This window comes from Acartia tonsa, chromosome 13, assembly GCF_053477335.1.
Source record: "Acartia tonsa isolate MP-2025a chromosome 13, ASM5347733v1, whole genome shotgun sequence".
NCBI classification, from domain to species: domain Eukaryota; kingdom Metazoa; phylum Arthropoda; class Copepoda; order Calanoida; family Acartiidae; genus Acartia; species Acartia tonsa.
In genome coordinates this window covers 19,202,710-19,228,486 of record NC_137272.1, presented here as the reverse complement: position 1 = coordinate 19,228,486, position 25,777 = coordinate 19,202,710, and the positions used below count along the sequence as shown (strand labels likewise).

Below are 25,777 nucleotides of genomic sequence, written 5' to 3'. Positions count from 1 at the left end.
TAATTGGAAATAAAGGGGTAAGAAGGTTCTTTGCTCGACTAGAAACTTTGCGGGAAACTGCATGTAACATTGATAAAGTTGAATTGAAATTATATATCCAATAATAAAAGAAAAATTTTTTAATGTTGACTTAAAGTGTTTGATGGCATTAAGTGGAAAAATATTACAAATACCAAAATAATAAGAAAGAATTGTTTGGGCTTTTTGAAGCTGTCTTAATTACATGGACTACGAGATCTCTTAAAGAGATTACTTCTTGTAGCGCAGCTACTTTATAATTAGGTTATTTGTTATTACATCTGTCTTTATGTATAGGTAAATCTGAATTGACAATAACTTGTTTTATAGTATTTGCGAAAAAGTAAAAATGTTTTCTTTCTCATATTCTCTGTGGAAACTATAAAAAACAAAAATGATTTTATATTGGAATGATAAAAAGTTATTTATCCCAATAGTAAGAAAGGAAATACTGTGATTTGGATCGGAAATTATTCTAAATTTGTCTACCATTTATCATAATATATCTAAAGCATTTCTTTTAGAAAACCAAAGATTTTCTTAAAGAGATTGTGTGTGTATGTATGTCCATTAGGATATATAAGTTGGAAGAAATTTTAATGTTAGAGGGAGATTTGAAATCTGCATCAAATATTAAGGATTTTTTTTTATAAAATTCGTTTTTTGTATAATTCTTTATCTAAAAGCGGAAATACAATTGAAGTTCATAAATTTTAAAAAATAGGATAGGTGGATTGGAAACTATCTGCGCTCTAATTGGTAAAATGATGTGCGACACTTATGCTTCTCCAATCAGAGCGCAGATAATTTTCAATCCACAGATATCAAAATTAATTAACCTAAATTGTATTTCCGCTTTTAGATAAAGAACTATACAAAAAACGAATTTTATTTAAAAAATCCTTAAAATTTGATGCAGGTTTCAAAGCATAAATGATTAGTTTAAGTGATAGGGAAGAACAAATTTTGCTTTAAAATAAATAAGAACTCCGTTTACTATAGAGGAAGGATACATTAGACTGTAGATCATATTGTTCCAAAAAGTTTGATATCACGTTTCCACAATCGTTGGCTTAAAAACAGTTTCGTTAATCTTGAATTGGTTACACAAATCATCACTCTCTAGTTAAACTTTTCCGCCAATAATTTTAGATTTTAAATTGTATAATTTTGTTTATCATAATAGAGGATGTGCATCAATTTATCACCCATTACCCCTAATATATCTGCCTATTCGTACATCCCTGATAAAGTTTAACAAAAGCACAAACAACTGATATTTACTTTTACTAAACTTTATTTTTTATCGAGTTATAACCATAGAAAAAATATCAGCATTTGAACAATTTTTTGGCCATAAAGTAAATGCTAAAATAGCTCTAAGATAAATCATTAATAACTTAGTACCAGTATTAAGCGTCTCATGAAGGGAGAATCGTATCAGTAATATCTTATGCTGCATATGAACGGACAGCTAGAAATTCAAACACAATAGTAGCGTATTAGTCCCTAGCTTTAAGGAACTGATTGTAGAAAAATGAAGAACAATGATTTTTAAAAAGCAGAACAAATATCCCTAGACCTAAAAGAGGAGAAACATATCAGTTAGTGGTTAGTGAGATCCTTTAGTACTGTCCAACATACAGACGTCCTCTTAATCTTATATTAATACTGATTCTTTTTTTGTAAAATTTGTTTCACTGTGATCATGCGAATAGAACGTGTTTCTTTGCAATATTTACACAAATGCTGGTTGGTCAAATTTTTAACTTGTTGTCGACATTGCATTTTTTTCAGAGAAGCTTTTCTACAATATTTGTCCATTAGTTTGTCTATCCGTGTTAATGACGCACTTTTACAGGCTCTCTTAGTCCTAAATAAGAACGTGAAATATTATTATACTGTAGCAATCAATTTCAATTGTTAATGTTTACTTCAAGGCATTAAATAAAAGTGGTTATGAATGACTTGTAATCGAAATGACAAATAATATATCTGTTTTATTTCATCTGATATTTATGTTTACATCATGTCCAAAAAAAGCTCCTTATTATGACATAACAACAAAAATTAGAATTGAAAGAAATGATGTTTTATGTGTTTAAGAAGTAAAAAAATATGTAAAGCGCTTTTCTTGTACATGAGCATTCTTAGTTTTCTTGTATTTCAAATAAAAAGTAATAATAAACTGTACTTTTATTTCAAAACGTTTTTAACAATATAAGAAAATTACTGTAGGTAAAATTAAGTTTTGCAGAAAATGTGTGTTCTGACATTAAAACCAAGCAATTTTTGTTAAATATATGACATTTAAAAAGTGTGTTGCCCAAGATTGGTTGTAATGAAATAACTTTTGGTTTTATAAAATTACATCTAAGGCATTAATCATTTAAAAGCCAACCATTTATCGTTTTAAAAGTACGTTTTAAAAGACAAAACTTTCATAGTTCAAGTCATGCGCCTAGCATAGTTAAAAAAGGTATCATAGACTTCCAAGGGTTGGGGTAAAGGGGTGTGTATCCCCGTCGAAACCCCTCATTTTACTCCCTTGAAAACTAAAAAGCTTGGATGGTGTAATTTAGTATAGTAAGATATGATTGCAGATTCAAACGTGTTCCCTTAAATCCAAATAAGTGTATTATAAAATTGCAGAAATGTTACTATTAACAGCAGTTAGACTGAAACAAAGCATTTGATAGTTCCTTTAATGTTTCTAATCCTAGAAAATTAAGCATTAATTAGACTTTTTGCTCCGTTTCTTGCCAAAATTAAGTTTCCCTCCTCTTATTGTTAGAAGTTTTGGGAAAAATAAAACTTATATATCACTACAATTATTCCGCCAGTCAAAAAGTTACTGAGATGATTTATTATTTTTCTGTCTATTAGTGTCTCTAGATTGCGAAAAATACAAAACCGATAAAGTTCTCCATTTATGGGAAGCATCACATAGGTTCCGGGTTGGTTTGTGTTATTTTATTTTAACATTTAAGTCGTGGGATGTTTTTATGCTATTTTTCTGCTTTTATTTGACTTTGAAAATAAATAGAACCCCTAGGTGCTAGGAATTCATCTGCTAGTGTTAGAAAATAGGTATAATTCCTTACGAAATTCAAAATAATTACGGTAAAATAATAACTACACATATTTTAATTGGTATCCCTACTTTAAATTCAACGTCCATGTGATTTTTACCCTACATATACACATTATCAAAATATCGTGACCTCTACCGCTGTTTTATACTTTTTTTACTGGACAAAATAATTACGTTAATGGAGTCACGACCATTGAGTAAATATATCACATAGGTTTCAAATAAGAACGATTATTCCTTAAAAATATTTTTGGCAGTTTCAAAAGTTAGATAAAGGAGTAAATATTATTATTCAGCTTTAAAATGAAGCATAAAATGTTACAATTGGTTAACTTTAAGTAACCTAAAAAGCGTTTAAAAATTTTGATTACACTGTATAAAATGAATAATAGACAAATATAAAAACTAAAGGCTTGTATCAAATTTTTTATTTTTTATTTATAAAGAAAAAAGACATATCTTTTACATAGTGAAATTTCGACTTACAAACTCACTGAGCTTACAAAATAGATGCGTTACAAAAAAAAATGCTTCATAAATGAGTTATAGAATCCGGTATTGATACCAAAGCTACTCTATAATACATGTTTTCTGTCTGTCCTTCAGTCAGTAAATCAATGGAAGAGATTTTCTTGGCTTTTATCGCTGATTTTTTGTGAATGTGGCCCTTTTCAAAGAGCAATATAGTATACAGTTTTCTTTGTCAGTCAGTCCGTCAGTCATTCAACAAAATACATATAAATTGTATAAATAACACTGTCCGTTTGTCAATCCATGATTTTTTTGTGTTTCTTTGCCATATTTCCTCTCTACAGCTCTATATTTTGTCAATGTCCGATAACTAGGAGTAATGCTTTCAATGTGATTGTTCACATATATCCGGGTTTTAAGTAGCGTAGCTACTCTAAAACTCTTCTAGTTGTACGTAATTTGCCATTTTGACGGTTTTTTTTGGATAGACCACTAATAATTTTTCAAAACCTTCTAGAAATCAAAATTAAAATAAAAAATACGATGAAGAGGGGTATTCCGGTGATGAAATTTACCACAGATTAAAAAAAAAACAAATATCAGGTTAAAGCAATGAACAAGTGGATATATCTATGGCATAACAATTATTCTGTTTACATTCTTTTCAAGTGCTTAAAAACGTTTGCTACACTTTTATGGATAATATCAAACTTGTACATTGAGTGACTTGTTTTTTCTTATCTTTTTACGATATATACTTGTATATTAAACTGTTTACTGTTATTGTTTTTTATATTTGGTTTAGGGGGAAAGTAAGTGATTTTTTAAATTAAACTGTGCGCTCTATAAGTTATGCAGTAAAAACCTTGTTTAATGTTTTTAGATTTGAACCTTACACCTAACCAACCGGACGCGCAACGTGGGTTAATAACATAAATATTCAGGGATTATAAATATTTATTCATTCGAATCCGGTGGATAGGAACCGGTTCTCATCCATACGAAAAAAACTATGTCTAGCATCGTATTATATCCAGCTTTCTACGAATATAAAAATGTACAATCATAAGATTAAAACCAGTTTTTTAGCCCGTGCCTTCGGCATCTCGGGGCAAAAAAAACTGGTTTTAATCTTATAATTGTACATTCTGTATCTGCGGAAAGCCGTTTATAATACGATGAAAGAAATAACTATTATCAAAAAGGTTTTTTTCAATTAGCTGGCAATGACATTAAAAAAAGATGACTTTGAAAAAAGAAAATATATCTTCAATTTTCGATGCAGCAAAATGTGAAGAAACTTTTCAAATATCCTAAATGCAAATTCTAACAAAAAAAAAGGGACAAACTCAAAGTACAAAGAAAAGTTGATTTTGACTTTGGAAAAGTATTCTTAAACCTGAAATATTAATGGTAGCTATTTCAATGCTTAAATATCACTTCCATACAAAAAATATTTTTTTCTTTCCATATATTGTATTTGTTGTTTAACAGATTTTGATGTCTTAAATGATTGAATTAATTGTCTAGTCTTTATATTTGGGTAAATGTTCTTCTGTATACATGCTTCTTCCCTAGCATTTATGGGGATTTTAAAATCAAAGGTTTTGCTATAAAAATAGCCCAAAAATATCAATACATACTAAAACCTCAACCCCCCCCCCCTCTTTGGAATAATCAAGTTTTCATTTAAACTAATCTTTTTTCGATGCCTAATAATCTCCACGTTCTAGTAATTTGCACTAGGGATATAGGGGTAGGATAATCAACAAAAACATAATCTGTGACCAAAATTTGTTAAAAGTAAAGTTTTGAATTTGGTTCATTAATTTAAGTGTTGGAACGTTTCTATCACTAATATTAATCTGCAGAAGGGATAATCTTGTGTATCATCATTGGAGATGTAATTTGACTTATCGGCCCTTTTCTTATTTATCTCTTGCTTCACTTTCCCCATTAAGTATTGGACAACCTCTCTTAAAATTTTGGTACTTTCACTAAAACCTTCTTCTTGAACAACGTACTCACTTCCCTTTTATTCAACCTGATTGAGAAAAAAAAATATTTTTAGACTCTGCGAGGCCCTATCTTCAATGAGTACTATCCCTGCGGGATTCTTCAAACCTTGACTAACCTAACCTAAAATAAGCTTCAAATTTCTTTTTTTATCAAAAAAAATCTTCATTTGAAGACGAATGTAAGGGAAACTGCAAAACTTTGCTATCGTGTCCTTTCCAGAGAGAAAGACGCTAATAAGCTGTTTTTTGGTCTAGTCCCCAAAGTTTCATAATGACGTTTTTTTATTCATTTCTTTAACAACTATGGAGACTTCAAATGAATTTTGATTGGTTGCTTCATTAATCTGAGTGACTAAACGTTTCAACCAATAATTGACATTGTATTCTACAGAAGGTTTAATTTTATGTATTAATATATGGGATCAATTTATCTGCCATTGACTTATCCCTTTAGATCCCTGCTTTGTTTTACTTTCCTCAATAAGTATTGGACAATATCTCTTAATATTTTGTTGATTTTGATAAAATCTTTTTCTTGAACATTGTTCTCACTCCCCCTTTATTCTACTTTTTGAGAAAAATTTTTAGCCCCTGCGGGGCCCTATCCTTAATGAGTACTATTCCTGCGGGCATATTCTAACCTTTACTAAACCCGATCTTTAATAAGTCTCAAATATCCTTTTTATCTATAAGAATAGTTTGTGGCCAAGACGAATGAGAGGAAAAGGGAAGCGCTGGAAAGCGTCATATGTGACGCTATAAAGATACGTCTAAATCTATCTCCTTTACAAGTGTTTCCTTTTTCCATTTTTATGACGTCACACATGACACTTTCCAGCGAACATAAAACGCAATGCGGAAATGAATGACCAGCTGTGTGCAGGGACATATATTAAAAGTGAAAGACGGATCACCCGGAGAATAAAAACTTTCATCCAAAGATTTATGGATTGCTAATATCACAATTTTCACGAGGGAAAGCTATCCGCGGCCGTTTTAGCCGCATTAATCATTTAAGTGATTTAATTTTTTCACACTTTTTCGCACAAGAGTCACGAACAAAGATTCATAAAAAATATTGATTTTTTAGAACAAATTAAATGGGGGAAATATTATAAATTTAAAATCTTGAGTTTACAAACATTAACTCACAAAAAATTCTATCTCCACCATTGCATTGTAATGAACAACAAATTTTGAACAACTTTCTTTAAAAGAAGATAAATGTAGTTTAGGGATAGACAGACAATCGGACATTTACAATTATAGAGCAGCTCCTATGCAGAAAGAGAAAATAACAATAATAAAAAAATATTTTTGGAGTATACGTGAAAAAAGTGCATATTAATTGCATGTGCAGTGCACTGAAAATATGTAAAGTTAACCTTACTTATGGCCTTTTCAATATACCACAGGGAAAAGGAATAATCCACCATTCCGTCGAGAGTTGACCCCCTACACCTTTTCAATATGGTTTCTATTTCCTGCGGAAATGAGAAATCTTTTCTACAACTATTAATATATAAAGATAAAATGCATAATTACTTCCTTCAACCAAACATAAATAAACAAGCGCAACGCATGCACAGTTGGACTTCCACACAAAGGTCTAACAATCAAAAGGTTGACTGTCTGTCTGTTAAATGTTACTAAACCCAATATCCTACGGTGGATGTTAGAGTATCACGCCCCATTACAAGTGGATGATCCCCTTCTCTAGATAAGCACTTGAAATCAAACGAGAATTCCGCCATAACCAGATAATTAACAAATTATTTTGCTTTTCAGAGAAGAGTTGGAGGTGCTTGATGTTTCTGATTCTGAACAAAGTTCTTTGGTTTCAAGCTTTGCAAGGTAAATATGGGCAATATTTTAAATTCTATACTCTCTTTGATTATGGTTTGTCCTGTATTATTAGAATTGTCCGCACGATTTTAAACCTTACATGAGGACTCCTATAACAATAAGGAACAACTTCGTAGCATTTTTGTCAAAACTATTCTTTCAAAAGAGTAGGTTTATTATTTTATTCCAGAAATTGTTAGACTCTTTATATAATTATAGGGCTGATTATAATGGTTCAAGCTGGCTGCTGAGCCATGCACTGGGTAGCCTGGGCAAAACTGTACTGCCTGGCTATTCTCTTAGAAGGGGAGGAAGAGACAGTGAGAGTGGAGGAGGGGGGTGAGATAATTTAATCATAATTAAATATATTGTCCCTGTCATGGTTACTTAAGGACGAAATTGTTCTTGTTTTTTTTTATTTTACTCATTAGTTACTTCACATAATCCTAACGAACAATACTTACTTTTTAAGCCCATTTGGGAAGATTTTACACTGCGGGACACTAGCCCCGTGGGTCCAACTATGAATAAGGCTTTTATTTCTATTTCAATGAAAATTTAAGAAAATGATTAATGATTATTGTTGCAGGATTCAGAGCCGGCTAAACCCAGTGCCAGAATCTTTGAACAGTCCAGATATTGTTCCAGGTAAAATACCTTCGGGGACAGCCATTTAGAACCTAACCAAAAAACTATTTAGCTTAAAACATTTTAAAGTTAAAAGTAAAAATAATTTGTCTTTATCAGAATAATTTTACTTATTGATCCTTTAATCCATATTGAAGAAATAATTATTAAAATTTTGAATAATGAATTCTCCGAAATTCCTCTTTTATCTAAAAAAATACTATCCCATGCATGAAATCAATAGTAATACAGAAGTAATGCCTTTGTCCATAAACAGGCGTAACCAATTAGCATATACTGAATTCTAGACAACGGACAATCGCAAAGTTGGTTGTTTGCAAGGTGCCATATTTGCTTGAGTGTTACTTAAGATATAAAAAAAAACGGCTTTACATTTTAGGTCCCATGCCACCTCGCAGAGATGACCCTCTCCATGCTGGCCCACTCAGGTTTACAGGGTTAACAACTATCTATTGGGGATATTTTTTCTACTTTTAATGTTTAAACAAAACAAATGAATGAATATACAGACTTGATGAAAACAACCATAAGTAACGAAGTACAAAAATCAAATGTATAAATGGCAGTAAGGCACTTTAAAAAATGGATTAGATGCTTGTAGGTCAAAGGGAATTTCTCAAAAAAAAAAATCCCTTCAATTGCTTATATTAGTGGTGTTTAGGCTATCTTATATAACAGCATTGCAAATCTAACATTTTTAATGACATTACTGAAAGGTGGACAGACAGAGTATTTTATAGAGTAGTGTATCAAATTAAAAGATTTTCCTAAAAACAAAATAACAAGTTGTTGATTAAAGCAATTAAATCCAAAAATGAATATCTTTTACTAAAAGTTGGCAACTGTGTTCACAGCTGTTTAAAGGGTGAAATTAATTGAGAATTGAAGTGCTCTTATTCTTATTCTTACCTTACCTCTGCCAGATTCTTGAAGGAAGATTAAATCCTTGTGTAACGTCACAATGTGTTCAAATCTATTTATAGGCAATAGACATAATATATATAGATGGTCCATCTGACCCTATTTTCGTCGAACTTAAAAAGGGATTTTTCTTTGCAGACAAAAACCTTTGTTTGCTTTTTGACGTCCCTGCGAATGTATTCTTCAGTATTCTCATTTTGGCTGATTTAGACGGTATGTCTCTAGGCTATTTCTATTTTTAGGCAGAATATTTTATTTTACAAGATGAATATTCATTACCTACCCGTTATTAACATTATTGAGCTAACCGCTGAACCGATATGGTTCTCCTTTACAGTGTAGCTTCTTATGGGTCTTGGGAATTCTTAAAACTATTTTGTGGTAAGGAATCGCCACCCTCCAAAGATAAATCGTCCCTAGAAGCGAATCTGTTTGAGTTCATATACACAATTACAGTCAGGCAAGGAGAAAGTAAAAGGATGAAAAAAATAAACACAAAATTTAATTACCTAAGGAATTTATATATTAGGTAATATATCAAAAAAAATCTAGAAAATTAAATTTCAGTATCACATTTCAGATAACCAATAGGATAGACTAGGGGGGGGGGGGCAAATGAATCCCCACTTGCAAAATTAGAGATTTTTTGCATTTATTATCCTCCTTTTCTCTGTTTGAAATAACAATATTATCTATTAAACTGTATGGCCGATGCATAGGAATAGTAATAAAAGCAACAGGAAAATGGAAATAGCCGCACTTTTTTGCTATGATTATATGTAATTGAAAGAACAGTAGAGTAGAAAAAAAATTGTTAAATAAAAAAAATCTTGGATCATGGAAAGAAAACGAAGTAGCGGATTTCGTCGTATTTTCTCAGTAGCTATAGGTTATTTTAGGTTAGGTTAGGTATATGTTAATGATTGCCACACAGGGTTAGAGCCCTCCCGCAATGGCTAGAAATGAAAGAAAACTACTGTCAAAAAAGATACGACGAAACCCACAACTTTGTTTTCTTTCCATGTTCAAAAATCTTTAATTTGAATAAACAAGATATTTTAATAATTAGCATAGACTTAGGCAAACCCCTAGAAAATTATCATCTTTTACTTTTTGCTTTAAAAATATTGACAAAAAAAGATAAAAGCGGCTGAGATAAGCCAAATTTTACATTATTAGGTTACTCTCATATATGAACAAAATGAGTAGTGAATATCCAAGGAAAATTTTACTTTTCATTGTCTTATTTGGAAATAGCATGTAGTAATTGTTAACTGCAATATTCTACAAGTGATTCTTTAACACAAAGGGATGAGAGGAAAGGTGGGTAAGGAAACCCCTAAAAAAGAAATGGATTTAGACGAATTTTTATGGCGTCACACATGACACTTTCCGTATTATCCAAAATTTATGTTAAAAGTTGTACAAATACATTTTAAATAAGATGAAAATCACATTCTCGAGTCATAATTATTAATTATCTAAACCTTCGGTATCTATTTAGGGAGGGAGGGGACATTGGGCTTCTTATTACACTAGTCACCAAAGTTTTATAATGACGTTTTCTTATTCGTTAGCTTAACAAAATTGGGGACTTTTAATAGATTTGATTGGTTGGTATATTAAGTTGGGTGTCCGTACGTTTCAACCGCTAATTGTGATCTACAGAAGGGGTAATTTTGTGTATTCAAATTGGGGATGCATTCAATTTGTCGGCCATTGTCTTATCCCTATAGATCACTGCAAGAAATCATATTCTCAAGTCATAATAATCTAAACATTGAGTGTCTATTTCATATCTTATAATTCTCTTGTATAGAAAATGTAGACAACCTTGCTCACAAAGCTTTTCATTTGGGCCTCAATATGACAAAAGAATGATAAAATGTTCTTATGCAAGGTTCAGCAGACGCATATTTGAGGTAAGGCTAAACTGCAAAAAAGCTGTTTAATTACAATAAGTTATAATTTTTGCCGTTTGCTGCAATTATACAATGATGATTGTTGAGTGACTTACAATTAAAGCTGCAGCTTGTGAATAAGTTTTATGCGGCTGCTGATCATTATTGAGATCTAATGTATTGTTGAATACATTCAGACAGCTGCGTCAATATCAGCCTAAACACATCAGGGACACAGAAAAACAAAAACTATCAGGAGAAATTTTTGTTGATAAAATCAATGCAGAAAAAATAAAGTTTCACCTATTTTTATAATTTTTGACTGGCAAAAAAAATATTTTTTTAAATATGCATAAGATATAATAATAAGATAATATTAACTGCTGATTTATTACTAATGCCTAGTAACTTTATCATTTTAAAATTTAGATACAATAAAAATGACCAATGATAGCCCAGTATGTTTGTAATTGACCAATGGTAGAATGTATACTGGCCTATCATTAATCATTGGTATTGTATGACGTCATATTTTTTAGGCTTTAAACTTGCTTTAAATAGAAAATCTTTAATTGTCTGTGTATAAGATTGAGCATAAATATACTAGGGTTGGGCCGGATATCCGGTGTGGCCGGATATCCGGCCGGATATCCGGCCATTTTCAATATCCGGCCGGATACCGGATATTGAAACTATCCGGCCGGATATCCGGCAATATTATCTTTTATATTTTACAACAAAAATCTCTGTTTTTTTTAATCTTAAATGGCTGTAATTTTCTTATTACTGAAGATAGAAGAACATTTTTTTCTGAATATGTTTATCTTTATGTAAATTTTATATTAGAAATCTTAAAACATAAATTTTGGCGGTGGCAGCAGTACTTGGCAGCTGCCAGCTGCAAACCGACGGTTTGCAGGTAAACGGCAACGGAATTTATGAAATTGTAATATGTCATGAAGATATATAAAAAAAGCCTAAGTTTAAAATTTGAAATCTTCAAGTAAAAATTTGCAGTCACAGGAACCGTTTAAAGATTTCTGGAGACCTGGAGGTTCAGGACTTGCAGGATTATACCTGGAACCTGAAATCAACTTGAACACCTATATTACATATGAGGATGTACGACTATAGGATATTTTAGTATTAGATAACATGAAATGCTTTGTTTAAGTAAAAAAATATTTTTACTTTTTACCTCAATGACCTTACCAGATTTGCTGGCATCCTCTGCCCGCCAGGAAGGAGGTATTAAAAAAATTTCAACTCTCAGTTATGTGTCATACCCATATTTCGAAAGTCACTTAGTTATAGCCCTCTATCTTTTATACACAGAAAATGGGATAGAAAAAAACAGAGGGGGGGGGGGGCAGACATTCAACGCCACATCCCCGCCCATCCTCCAACCGTTAGGGGTTGATATTACAGATTGAGGGAAGTAATAGTTCATTAGATTTATTAGCTAAGAAAAAAGATCATTTAATACTTACTTTAATTTTTAAGTTTTAATCTTAATTTTATCCTATTATACAAAGTAGTAAGCTTTTTTTGTCTGTAGCGAAGGATCTCGCTAACCGCTGAACTGATATGTTCTCCTTTAGAGTGAAGCTTCTTATAGGTCCCAGGGTGGTTTTAGGCTGTTTTATTTTTATAAAAAAAAGTCGTTGTAAGGTTTTAAATTATTTTTCTGCACTTTCATGTCCCTTCTAATATCCCTAGATACTAGGGACGCAGCCGCTAGTATAATATAAAACACTAGTTTATGAAGAAATTTTTTTTGCGGGTATAGTCCTCTTTGTGGCAACGACCCTTAAGGATAGATTATTCGTATTTTCACAGTAGCTTTCCTCCTATTTCTAGCCCCTTGCGGGGGACTCTAACCTTGCAGGGCCAATTGCCTAACCCTGCGGGGCAATCACCTAACCAAATATAACCTAACCTATCCTAAAATAACCTATTAAAAGCAATTTTAAAAATACAAAGAATCGCCCCTTAAGGTGCGTTGCCACAAAAGGGACTATATCCTTTTTTGATACTTTAATATGTAGTAATTTGGCCGGTTACCGGATATCCGGCATTTGAAATCAGCCGGATATCCGGTATCCGGCCAAAAAAATATCCGGCCCAACCCTAAAATATACAATGCTAGCCAAAGTGGTGAGCAATCACTTCCATTTTTAAACAAATCAACAGAAATACATATTAATACAATACCACAATTTGTATCTTCCCATTCATTAAAAAACCAACCTTCTATTTTATCCACTATTGTGCCTTTTTTTGTGAATATAAAAGACTGTCATTATGATTACATGCAGAAGTGAAGGCAAACCACTAGCTAAAGCATTACTCTGCCTCAATTCACATTTTCCTTTCACAATAGGCACAAATCTGTTGGTATTTTCCCTTCAAAGGTTCAGTGGACCACTTTTAGCCTCCCATTGGCTTAGGAAATTTATCAACCATTTCAAACCTTCTCAAAGGACTAAAATATGATAGTTGGAGTTTTGACAAGTCCTCTCCACCTCACACCCTTATTTTAGGCTTTTTATATTTTACAAAGTTATGTTATAAGGGGTCTATCACTTAAAATTTTACCTTTCTTGACCGTTTTTCATGTTTATCTAAGATTAAATTATTTACAGATTTTCAAGACTTTTTAATCTGATTTCATTTACCAGTATTCAAGAAAACCAATATTTGCATATCTTTAGATAAGAGAGGAGGGTATTGTTGCACCACTTTGTGCTGGGAGGGGTACTTCCAATCTTTTTCCCAACACATGCATAGACATATTATACAGTGGGAAGGTTAGATGGTTTGGAATATTTATACTATGAAGCAGCTATTAAATTTTTCCCTTAGGTATAAACTAGGGGCTTTAACCAAAGGAGGATTTTAAGTACACCCTTTATATTTGTGGGCTTGGGAACACTAAAATATTTTAACACCCTGAAGTTGTTTAAAACTTGCCTAAGACAATTATAATGTATTTCTACTATAAAAACCAATCCCTCATCTTCAAGTTTATAATTTGTAGTTAAACAAGGATGAAAACATCCATAAAAGCGAAGCACCGAAACAGTAGGACAAACGGACATTAACACTTAGTGTCAGAACTGAATAATAATAATATAAATGTATAAGAGTCAAAGCAAAATTGTAAGTAAATTTGTTAAAAAAACTGCTTGATTCAGGATAATGTTTATGTACATACTTACATTTTTAGGACTTGATTGTAGAGTTGCTTCGCTTATTACATTATACTTTGTTGTCCCAGGAATCAATATACCAAAAATCAGATCAATTGGATGATTAGATAACATAAAAATTTGTTGTTAAAAAAGTAAAAAAATCAACATGTTTAAAATGGACGTACGGACATTTTGGTGATGATTATAGAGTTGCTATGATTTCTTAATCGTACCTAACTGTGAAAGAAATCACCATGCAAAATTTGAAATCGATAAGACAATTCTAACATGCCTAAATTAACGAAAAGATCTATCCGTTACGGACGGACGGACTTACGGACGGACCGACCCTAATTATAGAAAAGCTTCGCTTTTAAAAATAGTCATTTAATACTTATATTTGCGGAAACTTTTGTTTAATGAAATCTTCCAATTTTTAACATTTACAAAACAGCCTGCTTTATTGCATCAAGATCTATAACAGATCTATTTAGGAAATAAATGTCTATATATGAGCTCAAATTTTCCAAGCGATAGATTAAAACTCATAGTGCTCCAATAATCTGTAATAAACTCTCATTGACCAGAATGATAAGACCCATTATCTGTATGAAGAATAGATTTATTTTTTTATTTTATGTTGCTATTTGAATTACTAGCGGCTTCGCCCCTAGCCTCTAGGGGCTTTGTCCCAAGAGGTTTGATCAACCTAATTTTTTGTATTTTAGATTTAAAAAGAAAAAGTAAAAAAAATTTTTTGGGGGGTAGGGGGTATTTTTCATTTTTTGGGGGGGTTAGGGGTTTCCCACCCCCCAAGAAAATAGCTTAAAACCATCACAGGACCAGTAGGTATATTCCCTGAAGAGTAGAGCCCAATCGGTTCAGTGGTTACTGAGATCTTAAGCTTCAGACGGACAGACAGACGGACAGACGGACAGACAGACAGACAGACATCGTTCTACTTTGTATTATAGATATTGAAGTATTAAATTTCTATCCATAAAACAGAAAATTTAAATTTATAATATAGTAAATAAAAGAAAACTTAGTTTCAAAATAATTTGATACTTGTGATACATGCGTAATGTGGTCAGATATTGAACTAAAATTTAACTAAACATTTCAACCCTTTCAGGACGATAATTTGAAATAAAAAATATTAAGATCCTAAAATAGTTTAAAGAAAGAAATCGTCAGGGAGAAGATAATAAAAGAATAGGGTTAATAGTCAGAATTCAGATAATCAAAAGAAAGTAAATAAAACATTGAATAAACCTAGCCAATAGCGAGATAATTATATCGAGCCCAACTCTAGTATAATCATATTTTCAATTTTCTTTTCTGCTAATTAAACCAATTTTTGAAATAAGGATTGTGTTTACAAAATAGCCAAAACATCTTTGATAATCAATGTTAGAACTGTTTCCCAACCCTATGTATATCTTTGGGATATATAATGCAATCTGAAAAAAAGTGTGTGGAATAGTTTTAAAGAAACTGTATTCAACTTTTACAAGATCTGGCAAATGCACTTAAAAGATTTCAAGAATAATTTTTGTGGCCTGGTTTTTCAAACTTAATTCAAATTCAAAAAAGAAATTTTTAATTTCAATTATATTACAATCAATTGGGCTTTTATATATTCAGGAAATGACCTTATACAATTTTATGCAAAGCAGATACATTAAAAATAAAAATTGTACATTTAACCACAGCCAGTTACTCACAGAAGAAAAACCTCGCAAAAATCTAGCATGGTTAATAATCCAAAACACCCTAAATAATGCAATAGAAAATCTTTAAAAAAATTTATAAATTGAACCAGATTTTTATTGAAATTTGTGTTCTTCAAATCTTAGTTTGTTTAATCGATTATGAATTTATACTTGCTCCCTTTTAAAATTTAAATAAAAAGATTCCTTATGACATAAACTTTGTGTTAAATACTGTTAATAGCTTTAGAATTTATGCATAATTTCTACTCAAACTTGCAAAATATTTAAAGCTTATCATAAACCTGTGAGGGAGATAAGCTTCATCCGTTTTTTCCATACATCAAAGCAATGCAGAAAATTTAGTTGAAAGTTTTGTCCACTTCATGAGTGCTGTATGTACCATAAATTTTATCTTCCGGTTGGAATGCAATTCTAAAAATCAATTGTTAATTTCAACTATTTATTTATCTTTTTTTAGTTCCTTAAAAATTATAGGTCTTTTCTTTCATTACTTAATTAGAGCTTAGCACTTACAAAATACTAAATACAGCCTTTTAAAGCTTTCCCTTTCTACAAACTTTCTACAAACCATTTAATGATGATTTGAGATCTAAATATTATAAGAATAACCTTGAATTGGTTAGTTGAAAATTATTTGTAATTATTTATGGTTTCAAGCCCTTGAGAAACAAGTACAAAAAATAAATATTCATAAACAAATATGCAAAGAAGTAAATCATTTTCTTCTTCACCTTATTTTTAGATTACAAATTTCTTCATTTTGTTTTAAAGAAAGATTATCTATATTTCTGATTGTGTGTACCTTGCATAGTGAAAAGTATGGACACTAGATTTTCCTCAACACATCAAAATATTGTGTGCCATGTCTTCTGCATATTTTCATATATGCAAAGTGTTTTATAATTACAAAAAAACTCAGCATGAAAACAAATAGATTGTTAATTGATGAGAGTGAAGTAAAGGGTAATAATGATAATTCTGTTGCTAAGTTATTGATAAACATTTCTAATAATTGGACAGTAAGATAAATAATGCAGATGTTATAACACACCTCAAAATATATTCTCAAAGTATTAAAAGTTGAGTGAGAAAGATAAATTGTGAGAGTGGTGACCATATCTTTTGTTGTGTTGGGATATACAAAGTGAAAGTGGCTTAAGCCTCTTTACATCCAAATATTTTAGTTAATACCTGAATACTATTTAAACATTCTTTATATTTTTTTTTATAAATACAAAGAAAAAAATAATGACACCATTAATGAAAGTTTTATCTAACTATACATAAAATTTAGAATAATCTTTAAATCAAATAAACAGCCAGACTGAACAAGTTTCATAGTAGATGCACATTGTCATCATAGGCATTATTCTGATCATCTTCTTTCATAGATTGTCAACAGAATGACAAAAATTATAACTTAAAAAAAATACAAAATAGAGTTTATACTCAACAATAATAATGAATGAGCTTACCTGTAACAATAAGCCAATATTTGCATGGCCTCATAAGCATATCTGAATATAAATATATTTAAAATAATATGAAAACATATCTTGTATCTAAGACAAATAAACATATATTAGTTTTACTTGCATCACTCCTTGTTAACATAATAGTTTGAATGTTGGCATGTCTGCATACAAATGTCATATTAGGTTTGGGTCAGTACACAGCTCACATTTAATATTGTTTATCCTTATCCTCAATGTTTTGTAGCACAGCTTCTCCAAAACCATACTTTTGCCCAATTTACCTTATCTGTTACTGAGAGATTGAGAAATCTTTACACAGTCTAGATTCTGCTAATTTTTTACCATTTCTATTTAAACACTAAAAAATTAATCAAAACTAATCTATTTGGTTGTTTTTGAATTAAATATGACTTTTTTAACCTAACTACTATAATATAAAAAGACATAATAAATAATTCATAACTTTCCTTATCAAATATTGCAAAAAGTCAGATCCATATATTGAGTATTCATTGTATATTGTATGACATTATACTCTGGGGATTAATCCTACATATCTTTTCTCTCAAGATCAATAATGCATTTTTAGTACGCAACATTAGATACAATAAAATGCTGTGATACAAGCTATATCTGAATCTAACTACACAATAAAAACTAAATTGCAAAATTCTAAAGAAACAATGGTTTATGTTTATGTTTTATCTTTTGATGTCCCTATAAAGAGAAAAAAAAGAAATTCCATATTAAATTTTATAAGTATGATAAAAAACAAATATTCTTTATGTTTTGTTATTAAATGCCTATATTACAACTTTTTATTATAGCAAAGATTTCACTGTTAAAAATAATCTACTTTATTGTTTTGTCTTTTTGTTTAGTTGAAATGATCCTGTGGATATCAAATTTTGTTCTTAGCTGCTATTGAAGATATACTGCTGAAATTATTTACTTATTTACTCTACTAATTAATTAATCATTAATTCATCTATTATTTTCTTAAGAATATTGTCAATTTTGATTTTATATAAATTCCTGTGACCTGAGAAACTTACAATTTGGTTGTTAGAGGTCCCACATTGCTGGTATCATCACAATTTATGGAATCATAAAGAAGTCTTCATATTTTCCCCGACAAATCTTTAATAGAGTATGGGACAAGATATTTTCAGATTCTTTGTTCTTTTTATACTCAGTCTAATTTATATTTGGCAATGTGGATAATGGGTTCTTTCTGCAAGTCTAGCATGAGTTTTAGAAACTTGATTAGAAGTCAATTAGTTAAAATTTATCTTTTCTACAATTGTGTCTGTAATTTTGTGTTGTTAGAAATTTTTAAAAAAGAATTGACAAAGAAATCCATCCAATTCACACCTAACAGAGACTGCACCCATGTTCTATTGGGTTGGAGGGTGTTACCTTCATTATCTGCACAACTTAAAATTTTGTAAAATCGTATGGTTTATAAACTTGATCAGAATTTTATTATAATGCTAAATCATAAATCTTGATGATAATATGTAGCATAGTTATTATTTAATCAAATCAACTTTGAATTAACTTCTTTGTAGAACTTTGTATTATAATGAACTCATTGTCATATTCCCAAAGGAATAGGATAGCAAATTTAGAGCAGTATTATAGAAGAAAGGAGGAGAACTAGAAATTAACATTTATGTAACATAGGAAATACAGCTAATATCAGGTTTCAGTAGAGTTGCTCTCTCTAAATTAAATTGAATTTTTAGAAGAAGAAAATATATTTAGTATAGCTTTTATTTTCTCTTACAATTTTTAAAAATAAAATACATTGACAATATTCTATTTGATGAGATGTTAATTTATGACTCTCAGACTGATAAATTGTCTCTGGAGATATCTATGGTGTCAGGATGAATATTTAACAAGCATAAATAAGATGTAATCTTGTGCACAGTTAATTTATCACTGGATATAAGTTCATTCTTCTGTTTAAAATTACAGTGTGACATATGAAAAGATGTTTATGAATAATATAAATTTTGACATTTAAGATTGAAATGTTTTAAAAAGGAAAGAAGAATTTTTTAAGAGTATAAATATTAATCAACTATCTTTTAATTTTCAGCGTAAAGTCAGGATAAAACTGGTTTTGAGTTATAACTAAAAGGGAAGTGTATCTAAAGGGAAAAAATAAAGCAAAAGATAAAGTATAAAAATTTTAAAATTTCTTTATTAAATAAATGTAAATGTTTATGTAATGTTATGTTACGATCTTTTGAGGTTTTGTTTCAATAGACGTCTTCATAAATTGAAGTATTCAATGAATAAATGTAAAACTTTTCCATCTTACCCAAGTAGCTTTATTTTCCTTTGATCTATGGGGAAAAGTTTCAAATTCTTGGATAGATGCAAATGCAGGAAGAAGGGAGGTAAGATTTGTAAGGTAAACTTCTATGTTTTAAATATGAGTTCATTTAAAGCGTCATATGCATCATTAACCCATTAGTGCCGAGCGCCACTTTTATGGGCCGATCGAGCTGAAAATCTCAGGGAAGCCTTATAATGGTAAAAACGGAATTCCAATTTTTTTGTTTTGCTCTAGTGGCGTGCACAGGAAAGTTGCAAAAAAACCCGGTTCGGCCTGGCCATAAATACCAACCAGGCATTATGACCCGTTTTGGGCGGTTTCCCCGGGCATTAAAACCCGGTTTTGTAGTAAAAACCCGGTTTTTTCGACCAAAAATAGTAAAATGTAATTTTTGAACGCCCAAAGTGAGATGAACACTTTTTGGAACTTTGATACGATCCGTAATTGAAAACTACACAACCTCATGTAATCTATAGAGCTACAAGTAATATACGAAGCGATTTATTTCAAATTTAGTGTTTCGGCTATAGGTGCCGCCGTTTTCGGTTAAAAAACCCGTTGCTCGAAGTTTTAAAAGACACACACTACAAAAAAAGAACATATAAAATTTGGGTGTTACATATCAGAAAACGAGCATAAAACTATTGGGTGACACCTATAGAGATTACTAGGGTTATTAGGGTGGCTCAAACCCTTACTAATGACGTAAACTGTTATTTTTATTGGTTGAAAAGTTAAAACCGGGTAATAAAAACCGAAACCGAGCCGGGTTTTAAAACTGTCGGGTATTTATGGCCAAGCCGAACCGGGTCATAATAGGGCGTAAAAAAACGATAAAAAAATCATATAAAAAATAATAATTTGAATAAAACGAATTCACAAATAGATGAACTTGTCAATAAACATTAGATTTCACGAAAAAAATCAGCGACTTTACTATAAAAACAAAAAAGTTAGAAGGGGTATTTTGAATTTTCATGATTTTCAAATTTTGTTTTAATGCCCGGTTCGGCACTAATGGGTTAAAATATACCAAAAAAATAGTAAGTGACATCTAAAAATTTTATAGGTTACAAAAAATATACAATATTTTGGGAATTAATATATCTTTCTTATATAAAAACAAAATTAGCAAATCAACAAAATTAAATAATGCTTCTAAACTTAACTTATCAAAGGTGATAGAAATACGATAAAAAAAAACAAAGTAGAAACAGGTTTTAATTCCTTAGAATATAGCCTTAGAGTGCCTGTTTAAAAATCTTAAAAGATACCAGTTAATATTTGGAAGATACATTGGATTTCAAATTTACTGTTGTACAATCCTGGGTACCTGATGCAAATACCATAAGAATGCATTTGGAGCTTTGTTTATGCAACAACCAATATGGCAAAACTAACCACTGCTTGCTATATACAATATATTATATTCTACATATATCTATACATATATCAGGTTTAAATTATCACAAATATTTTACATATTGAAGTAATTCTTAACTAGCAGATTGATTTTTTCATGTGTGATTGAGAACATTTCACTTTTTGGCTTGTAACAGTTGGATATTTAAATTGGTGGGATTATCAGTAGTACAAACCTTTAATTTATAATAGCTTTTTGCATTACTTAAAAATATATGACTTGTTCTGCTTATTAGAAAAAAATATTAATAATCCTGACAACACATTAAACTTTTGGTAATATATTTGTTAGATAACAATTATTGGAAGAAGAAAGGGGTGTAGAGGAAACTGATCATTATTGATCTCTCCTTCCCTGCTGGATATAACTAAACCCTAAGATATAAACTTTATTAAAGTTGGTTGTATTTAAGTTTCATAGATGCAAATATATGTACATACGTGATTTCTCTTTCTACATGTACTGTATACAATCTTTCTTCTCTCTCACTCTCTATCTCTATTCATTATCTGTCAATCTATTCAACATCTATCAATCTAACTCTATTTTCTTTGTCTATTTATGTGTCACAATTCCTTTCTCCAATTATTTATTTTTAGAGTATCTGTGAAACTTTCTATGCATCTCTGTTTATCTATCTTTTTATTATCTTTCTCTCTCCATCTATCTTCTACTCTATTTTTATATTTCTCTCTCTTTCTCTTTAGTGTATTTGTAAATAAATGGAATTATTCATAGCTATATTAGAAACATTGCATATTTTAGATTTACATTCATGGATATGCATGGGGATCAAAAATATGATAAAACAAATATTTATAAATTATAAATTTAGACCTAATCAAATGATTCTTAAAAGTCTTCACAATATTTTTAAAAGGCTTATCTATTATAATTAAGTAATTAAGATTTAAATTTTTTTTAATTGCCTTTTTTAAAAAGATTTTCTACCCTACATCCCTGAATTTGATTTACTTTATATTTACATACTTTTAGTTTACATGCATTTCCTAAATTAGGCTGTATGTAATATACACTTCTTTGTAGCTAAGACTATGCTAAAAGATTATATTATCAAAATTTAAATATTTGTAAAATATTAGTAAAATGACTATATATATATTTTTTATGGATTTATAACATAGTGAGTCAGCACAGACAGCTTATAACAATGTTTTTTTTTATAACATGGGTGCAATTTTTTGCCTATATAGCATTTTTCTTGGATCCCAATATAACCAAAATTAACCTGACCTATAGTAATAGACAAAGAAATGAAAAGTAACCAACCTCAAATATTTTAAATTTATTTTTAAAATAAAGGAGGGGAGGTGGGGAGAGGTTATCATTGCTCATCAAGATACTTTGAATGACAGCGTATGTATGTATTACATTAATTTCTGTATAACCTAACTTATGTTATGGAAGGGTGTGATTAGAGCATAATAAAGCAAACAACTTTAACTCACAGCATCAAATATAAACGCAGTTTATATTTACAAACTAGGACAAGTTTGTCCATAAAATTTTGATTAGAAAACATCAAATTGTAAATAGAGGAGTAGTATGTAAAATCTGACATATTCACTCAGCAAATGTAAAGTTTAATATAAAAATTTATCAAGCAGTTTGAAGTGCTTTACATAACTTTGTATTTGTATTTGCAACTTTTCAAGACTGTCAGACAGTTAAATAGAGAAATGTAGAAAAATATAATTTAAAGAGTATACTCGCTTTTTATATCTGATATTTTTAACAGGATTTTTACAATAAGGTAGCAACCACCTATGAATCGTATTGTTAACCCACATTTGTGCTTTGCTAGTTGCCTCCCCCCTGGTTTAGAGTTAAGACTGACTGCCTCCAAACAAAGTCCCAACGCAGGCGAACCCATAAATCAAAAGGTAACTACTATTTTTTAGCATAAAGAAGCTTTGTTACAAGTCTTATGCCTTGGCATGTTGGTCATAATTGTATCTTCATTGGTATCACCAATCTACATATGATTCATAGTAAAAATGTGTCTGTTTGACCAACTAAAGCAAAAATTGCAATGGGTAATGACAACAACAATCACACTCACTTCTTTTATAATAACGATATCTTATTTGTTGGTATAACAACTTTGGGGACTTTTATTAAATTCAAATTGGTTGGTTCATGAAGTTGAGCGTTCCACCCCCCCCCTCCCCCCTAAAAAGGAGAAGTTTATCATTGTTTTTTCGTTTTAAAAACCAATGTTTGATAACATGTGAAAAAATCTTGTACTAAAACCTTTTGTTGTTTTTTTTAGACTGAATCGTGTCCTGAAACACAAAGATCAAATCCTAATTCTTCGCCAAGGTTAGTAAACGTTGAATAAGTTTATAATAGCTCCGCTATTTATGGACAAAAAAAACGCAATTTTGTAAAAGATTCAAAATTTTGTGTGTGAAAGGTTTCGTGATTTTTGAAAAACAATTAATTCTTTTTTAGGCCAAGTGATCTAATGGTGGCAGTTAGATCTCAACAAAAGGAATAATATCAAATGATAATTATAGAGTAGCATTCCTTTTAAAAATATACTGTCTCGCCCCTAGCCTCTAGAGAAGAACGGACATACAAGAAAAATAGCCAAAAAAACCACCCCAAGACAATTATAACGCTTCCTTGAAAAATACAACCCATTCAGACCACTAATATCCAAGATCTTTTGCTAAAGACAAAAAAACTTACTACCTGCTTATTACTTTATATTATAGGATTTGTACAATTTACTTAACTTTGCATAAACACATAATAATATCTAAAACACAGCATCATTAGAAGGAGGGGAAATTGTATGTAAATAGGTCTAAATCAGGTATAAGACAATGACGGACAATTATTATTCAACAAAATTTAGGATTTCAAAAAGTTTTATTGGTGCAATTAATCGTCAATACTATTTGATATAACTTTTCAAAAGCGAAGCTTTTCTTTAATTAGGTCCGTCCGTACGTCCTTACGTCCGTAACGGATAGCTTTTTTCGTTAATTTAGGCATGTTAGAATTGTCCTATTGATTTCAAACTTTGCATGGTAATTCCTGTAGTAGTTAGGTACGATTTAGAAAGCGTAGCAACTCTATAATAATTACCAGAATGACCGTACGTCCATTTTAAAAATGTTGATTTTATTTACTTTTTTAACAACAAATTTTTATGTGATATAATATTTCGATTGATCTGATTTTTGGTATACTGATTCCTGTGACAACAAAGTACAATATTATAAGCAAAGAAATTCTATAATCAAGTCCTAAAATGTAAGTATGTCCATAAACATTATTCTGTATCAAGCAGTATTTTAACAAATTTACTCAGACACTTATACATTTATATTCTGATTATTCAGCTCTGACATTATACAAGTGTTAATGTCCGTTTGTCTTACCATTTCTGTGCTTCGCTTTTATGGGTGTTGTCATCCTTGTTTTAATGAAAAATTATAATTAATAAAAATTGTTGGGATTAGATTAAAATTACCTAGAACCATTATTTTGACAAAGTTGTTGCATGCAAGATTATTCACAAGAGTTTAATTATGTATGTTAAAACAGGGAGGGAGGGGACATTGGGCTGTTTATTACACTAGTCCCCAAGGTTTTATAATAACGTTTTCTTATTGATTGGCTAAACAATTTTGGGGACTTTTATTAAATATGATTAGTTGGTTCATTAATTAAGGTTTAACCGTTTTAACCGTAATCTACAGCAGGCGTAATTTTATGTATCATCATTGGGGATGTACATCAATTGTCGGCCATTGTCTTATCCCTTTAAATCCCTGATGTTAATATATTATAGAAATTGATATTTAGGACATGGCTAGTTTTTATAATATTCAATTTTACAATTTTACAAAATTTACTACCGTTAAAAAATGTACATCCCCAATAATGACACACAAAATTACCCCTTCTTTAGATTAAAGTTAGTAGTTGAAACGTTTGAGCACTCAACTAAATTTTGTGAAGGGGGTTAAGGGGGGGGGGGGGTGAGTCAGGATTGGACTGTACACAATAACAGAGTCCACACTAGTCGACGAATAATTTCAAAATCTTTGATTATGAGATTAATCATACATTGTCATAACTCAGTTCATCTTTTTTATCGGGATAAAACATCTTTTTTATATTTCGATTTTTTGTGTATTTCACTTTCTGGCCCAAAGTGCACAAATAAACTTGAGAGCACTTTATACCTGTAAAATTTTGACATCAAATTTGCACACTAACTTAGATGAAAAGTTCAAATTGAATTGGTCTATATATTGATGGTTAACATTTCTCACAAAGAGATCTGTTTAGGGGGAAGGGGGAGGGGGAGCCCTTTCTTCCCAGAATAAGACTTATAACACGAAAAATGGAAATTAAAAGAAATTACATTTTTATTAATTAATCTTGTAACTATAATACATTCAACAATAATTAACATAATATAGTTTCTTTATTGGGTTTGAAACCGATTAATATCTACAGGATAAGAACCGGTTCTCAACCATGCTGAAAAATCAAGCATCGTATTACAGACAATTTTCCGCGGATACTAAAATAAAAATTACAATATTAATACCACGATACGATAAAGAACTATTACAGATTAGCTTTACTTTAAATGCTAATAATTTGCAAGTTCATTTTTCGATTTATTCACCCTTTCAT

The 25,777-nt window shown here is 30.4% G+C and overlaps 2 protein-coding genes across 2 annotated transcripts in view; both read left to right on the top strand.

The window, feature by feature from the left end:
* LOC145335190 (uncharacterized) overlaps positions 1-23,615 on the top strand; it is an 82,797-nt gene extending 59,182 nt beyond the window's left edge. Inside the window, exons 21-27 of the mRNA XM_080180922.1 lie at positions 7,390-7,455; positions 7,666-7,785; positions 8,036-8,094; positions 8,474-8,522; positions 22,920-22,998; positions 23,388-23,437; positions 23,570-23,615. Of these exons, the coding sequence (XP_080037048.1) occupies positions 7,390-7,455; positions 7,666-7,785; positions 8,036-8,094; positions 8,474-8,522; positions 22,920-22,998; positions 23,388-23,437; positions 23,570-23,615 (469 nt within the window). The remainder of the gene's footprint in view (positions 1-7,389; positions 7,456-7,665; positions 7,786-8,035; positions 8,095-8,473; positions 8,523-22,919; positions 22,999-23,387; positions 23,438-23,569) is intronic.
* Positions 23,616-24,629: 1,014 nt separating this feature from the next.
* LOC145335189 (uncharacterized) overlaps positions 24,630-25,777 on the top strand; it is a 15,130-nt gene continuing 13,982 nt past the window's right edge. Inside the window, exon 1 of the mRNA XM_080180920.1 lies at positions 24,630-24,659. Coding sequence (XP_080037046.1) covers positions 24,630-24,659 — 30 coding nt within the window. The remainder of the gene's footprint in view (positions 24,660-25,777) is intronic.